At 43.0% G+C, this 5117-nt stretch overlaps 1 protein-coding gene across 2 annotated transcripts; it reads left to right on the forward strand.

Moving 5' to 3' along the window:
• Window positions 1–457: 457 nt before the first annotated feature.
• Window positions 458–4800, forward strand: LOC121807581. 2 transcript variants are annotated; one of them, XM_042207844.1, is made up of 2 exons: window positions 458–1209; window positions 4337–4800. In XM_042207844.1, exons 1-2 carry the CDS (start codon window positions 653–655, stop codon window positions 4449–4451), a joined length of 672 nt encoding a protein of 223 aa, XP_042063778.1. In that variant the 5' UTR covers window positions 458–652; the 3' UTR covers window positions 4452–4800. The 2 variants fall into 2 exon arrangements, 1 of the variants encoding a protein (XP_042063778.1); XR_006051843.1 differs by lacking the exon at window positions 458–1209 and adding an exon at window positions 1225–3977 and having other exon boundaries at window positions 4337–4466.
• Window positions 4801–5117: the final 317 nt, after the last annotated feature.

Consider the following 5117-nt stretch of genomic DNA (forward strand, 5'->3'; position numbering starts at 1 on the left):
CTATTTACCAAAAGTGAAAAAAAAAACAAAGTAGACAACATTTCACGGATAGACCGAAATGGTAAAAGTGGATAACAAATCACATACAAAATATTTAAAATATTTGCTATGACTTATGAGAATGGATATTTTAATAGCTACTTCTCTATTTTTATTAGCCTCGAGTTTTTGGCGGTTTTGAACACCGAATAGAAAGTTATTAGGAAGAACTTCATTGACAAATACAATATGCAAATTTTTTTATAGTAGCATTCAAGTTTAGAAGAATCTAACTGAATTTCCCTCTAAACAGACATTTCAAGAAAAGAATAATTACATTCCTTCCTTGCCAAATTTAATTTCCTTGGTATATTCCTTTCTCCATATGTAAATATTGGTCCTATTCTGTTTGTTATCAATTACTACTATAAAACTAGGGGATGAATTAATTACTTATTAAAAGAAAACCAAAGAAACAATGAGTGAAAAAATGAAAAAAGAGGAAGAAGAGGTGATTCTAGATCATTTCTTGCACGAGCATCCTCTTTCTCTAACCGAAACTCGCGTGGAAAGCATCTCCAACTGTTGCCGGCGGCGCTTCTACGGCGAGCTAGGCTACACCTGCAGCCAGAAATGTGGGAGCGACGTCGCATTGCACGAGGAATGCGCATAGATGCCGAGAAACATCTCGCATCCCGCGCACCCTCACCCGCTTTCCCAGGAGAAAGTGGCGGGAAACTGCGCGGTCTGCGAGACGCACATGAGGTGGGAGGTCGGCTACCACTGCTCGGACGCGGCCTGCGATTTCCACCTCCACTTGAGGTGCGCGTCGAGCATGGGTGTGGTGGCCGACCTCGATAGTCACAGCACGACCCACCCGAGCCACCCCCAACACCAGCTCAGGTTCTGGAGGCGGCCGGGGAAGTCGTGCTATTTCAAGTGCGACGCATGCGGCACGAGGGAGATGGGCTCCTCGTACGCGTGCGTCGCGTGCCAGTACTGGATACACGAGAGGTGCGCGGCGTTTCCGGTCACCGAGTGGTTCCCACACCACCACCATAGTCTCTCGCTGGACTTTCACTTTCCTATAGAATATGTTGTGTTTAATTTTAAATGTGACATATGTCGCAAGCCATTGCTGCGGAAACATTGGGTGTATCATTGCAGACTTTGCAGATATGTCGTCCATATCAAGTGCGCCATCGATGCATCGTCGAGTCACAATACTTTGTAAGACTACTTTTGCCTTCCATCAATTCAATTGCTTACTATTTTCTGTTGGAAAGGGATCACGAGTAATAATCGAGAAGATTAGGGGAATCAAATCACAAGCAAATAATGAGGAAGATATGGAATTAATTGTAAATTACCAAGATTATGGTAATTAGAATTAGGGCAAAATCTTTCCTTATGTGTATAGCTGCTCTTCCTATAATACTCGATGTAATCTTTGTGACAATACAAGTTGAATAAATATTACTCCCTCCGTCCCAGATAATTCGTCCCAGTATTCCATTTTGGTCCGTCCCACATAATTTGTCTCACTTCAAACTTTCCATATTTGGCAACAAATTACTCCACTTCATTTCTCACTTTCGGCTACCCACATTCCACCATTTACTCATCAACTTCATTTCATCTCCTTCTTCATTTACTCCACACAACCTCCACCGATTCCCCTTCTTCCTCTTAATTGCTTCGTCGCCTGCCCCAATTACACCATTAAATCCACTTCATTTCTTCTCCTCATTCATTACTCCACACAAGGCTAGATCTCCAACCGATTCCCCTTCTTCCTCCATAATCTCCATCTGAAAACCCTAGATCTACACCATTCCTCCACCATTTTCATCCGCCTCCACACAAATTCGAACCCCTTCAGGTCCAAATACTGGACCTACGCCCTCTGAAAACCCTAGATCTACGGTGATGGGTGATTATCCAGACTCTCCTCCTAGCATTTTAGCGGCCGATCTGGCCAATGTCGTCGTCCCAGAGACGCCGGAGTATATGTGGGGTTCTACCTCCGCCATTGACGACTCTTTCATCGCCGGAACCCTAGCTGACACTGTTGTTCCCGAAACCCAACTGGAATCCTTCATTCCCGTTGATGTTTGGTCTTCTCAATCAGCCATCGATTACTTGGACTGTGGTTGCCCCTACTACGGGCCGCCACCAATAGCCCCACACTACAACCGTGTGCCACCACCAGCCACCCCCTCCTATGGTCCACAAGTCTCATCCGCCGATCTAGCTCAAGCCCCTCCCGTCGTGTATTCGGACTTTGAGAGACAGATGCTTGCCATATTGCTGCCTGGGTTTTTAGATTTAATCTAAATATGTTGTCTTTCATTGTTGTTGTTTTTCCGATTGGGTAGGAGGTTGGGCTTTGTTGGTTTGGGTTAGAGGCTGTGGTTTTAGGTGGGTTGGAGGCTGTGGTTTGTTGGTATGGGTTGGAGGCTGTGGTTGTTTGTGTATGCTGGAGGCTGTGGAGTGATTTTGTGTTGGCTGTTGTGGTTGTTTGTGTATGCTGGAGGCTGTGGTTTGTTGGTATGGGTTGGAGGCTGTGGTTGTTTGTGTATGCTGGAGGCTGTGGAGTGATTTTGTGTTGGCTGTTGTGGTTGTTTGTGTATGCTGGAGGCTGTGTTTTGATGTTGTGTTGGCTGCTGTGGTTTCATTTGCTGATTGAATGTTGCTGTTAATTGTGTTGACCATACCCCTATGATGATTTGCAGTGTGTTGTTATTACAGATATGTGTTGATTATTAAGCCACCCCTTTACATGGTTAGGAGGCTTATTTGTGAGTTGATATAAACAGCAATATCTGAGGGAAATAAAAACCATACACTGACATTACAACAGCCACCCCTTTACATGGTTAGGAGGCAGTTTTGTTAGTTATGCAGCCTTAGAAGCCATCCCATACACATGTATGGTTTGGAGGTTGCCCTATGATGACAATGTTCTGAGGGATTAGGATTTTAGAAGCCACCCCTACACATGTAGGTTTGGAGGCTTTACAAAAGTGTACAAAAACCAGTTGATAGCATAAGTCACACCTAATCTTGAGGCTTCCACTTCCAACTGCCAAAAAATGCTTCCTAACTTACTGATCTCAGAAGCCTACGGCTCTACTAATACCTGAGATGTCATATGAGGTGATCTCATTATTTTCAGGCTGTTGGAGGTATGCCACTGCAGCCTTCACTAAATGTTCTTCAACTTCCAATGTCTTTGGCAGTATCCCCAGCCTTGTCAACCTTTCTTTGTTAATGTGTGGGGTTTTGTAGCCATTCCCCCCTTCCTCCTTCAAAATCTCTGTTAAACATCCTTGAAGAGTCAGAAAAACCTTGTTCAGTGTTCCTGCACTAAGTTCATCAAAGGCTGCTTGCACATTAGCCACTAACTCATCCACTCCCCTAGCCAATTTGTCATCCTGTATAGACTGGATGGCCCTGAAAAATCCTAAATCCAACACATTACAATCAGGAGAGTTAGCTGGTTGGCAAATTATATGGAATCTGAACCCATCTGTGTTTGCAATTGACTGAAATTCTGCATCATTATGCATGATGTGAGGTCTGGCATTGTCTTGTTGGATGAATATCTCCTTGCTTATGTTATCTGGCCATTTAGCCTTGATTGCTGGTATGATCTGCATCATTATCTCAGTGTGTGAGGCCTGGAGTATGATTTGATACAGTTTGGAAAAAAAATTGATGCAAAAACAGTGTACCTTATGAATAAGGCATTCTCTCATTACATCCTTGTTCACTGATTGAATGGGCTTGGTCTCCAAGGTGCCTCTTGGTCTGTTCTTTGATTTTCTCATTGCTGGCTCTTGTCTTGTGAATGGAAAGATGGCTATTTTTCCATCAAATATGGCATCTCCACTTTGTCCAAAGTATGGTCTACACACTGCACACATAAACATCACCTTTGTGATGAACCTCTTTGACTTGCATGACCTATATGGTTCTTCCTCATCTGGCAGCAGGTAGTATCTATCCGTAGTCTTTGTCATGAAAAACCATTTTTCATCTATATGCACTACGTTGTGCATTGTGTGGTATTTGAGCATACCATTGTTAACAACTGGCTGCACATGAGTGAGAGCCCATTTCATTCTTGATACCTTGTTTGCGGCTGTAAGCAGTGGCTTAACAGCATTTGTGTGTGGCCTCAGAACTCCACATTTCACCATCCGGCCTACTGTGCTCTTACTTAAATCTAGCTTGAAAGCCATCTTGCGGATGGTAGATCTTTCAAGGACCGAAAGAGCTCTTACCCTGTTTTGATCTAGCTTAATTTCATCATTGCGCTTGAAGCCTTTAACACGATCTTTTATGCTCACAGGTTCACCACTTTGGATTTGCTTGCTGGCCTCTGCCCAGATCCGATGGACTGTCTTCCTGCTCACTCCAAATTCCTTTGCTGTTTTGACAAAACCTCCATATGGTATTTTACCTAAACGGCTCACTTGTAGCATGCTTTGTGCTATCAGATTCTTGGTGTCCACTCCTATGATACGCTTGCCTTTATCTCCGGCAATGTCTCCGGCCGTGTCTCCGGCAGTTTCTCCAGCAGCAGAATCCATAGCCCTATGATGAAAATTTTCTGAGGGCAATACTTCTAAAATTCACCTTTTGTTGTGTAGGTAGGCCTTTTGTAGGTAGTGGTAGTTGGTATGGGTTGCTACCAAGTTCCCTCCTAAATCTATTGGCATTTCCCTCCAAAAAATCTCTTGTTTGTACTTAGATGAAACTCTCATTGAGATGTTGTATGTTGTGGAGTTGAATGAAAGAAGAAATTGAGCAGCATGTTTAATTTGTTTACTGCACAGGTTCTCCATTTTTTTGAGAGCACTTTGTTTAAGTTTGATCAACATTTTTCAAATCTGTCGATTAATCCACATTAATTAAAAACTAAACATTGAACCAAACATTTTAATTATACTCACATTAAAACAAATTCAAGTTTTACATAAATTGGCAATGAAAAAGTAACAAGGTGGGCCCCATTTTCACTACCTACCTTCATTTAAATCAAAGTCAAACAAACATTTCTTAAAACCCGTGCCCGGTCAAACTGACCCCAATTATCTGGGACGGAGGGAGTAGTTTTTAACATGGCATCA

This window comes from Salvia splendens, chromosome 6 (assembly GCF_004379255.2).
Source record: "Salvia splendens isolate huo1 chromosome 6, SspV2, whole genome shotgun sequence".
NCBI lineage: Eukaryota > Viridiplantae > Streptophyta > Magnoliopsida > Lamiales > Lamiaceae > Salvia > Salvia splendens.

Excerpts from the sequence above, each read along its gene's own strand:
- LOC121807581 (XM_042207844.1), top strand. The coding sequence starts at position 653 with ATGCCGAGAAACATCTCGCATCCCGCGCACCCTCACCCGCTTTCCCAG. Across the intron at positions 1,210-4,336 it reads TCGTCGAGTCACAATACTTT|GTTCACCACTTTGGATTTGC; the intron begins GTAAGACTACTT and ends TTATGCTCACAG.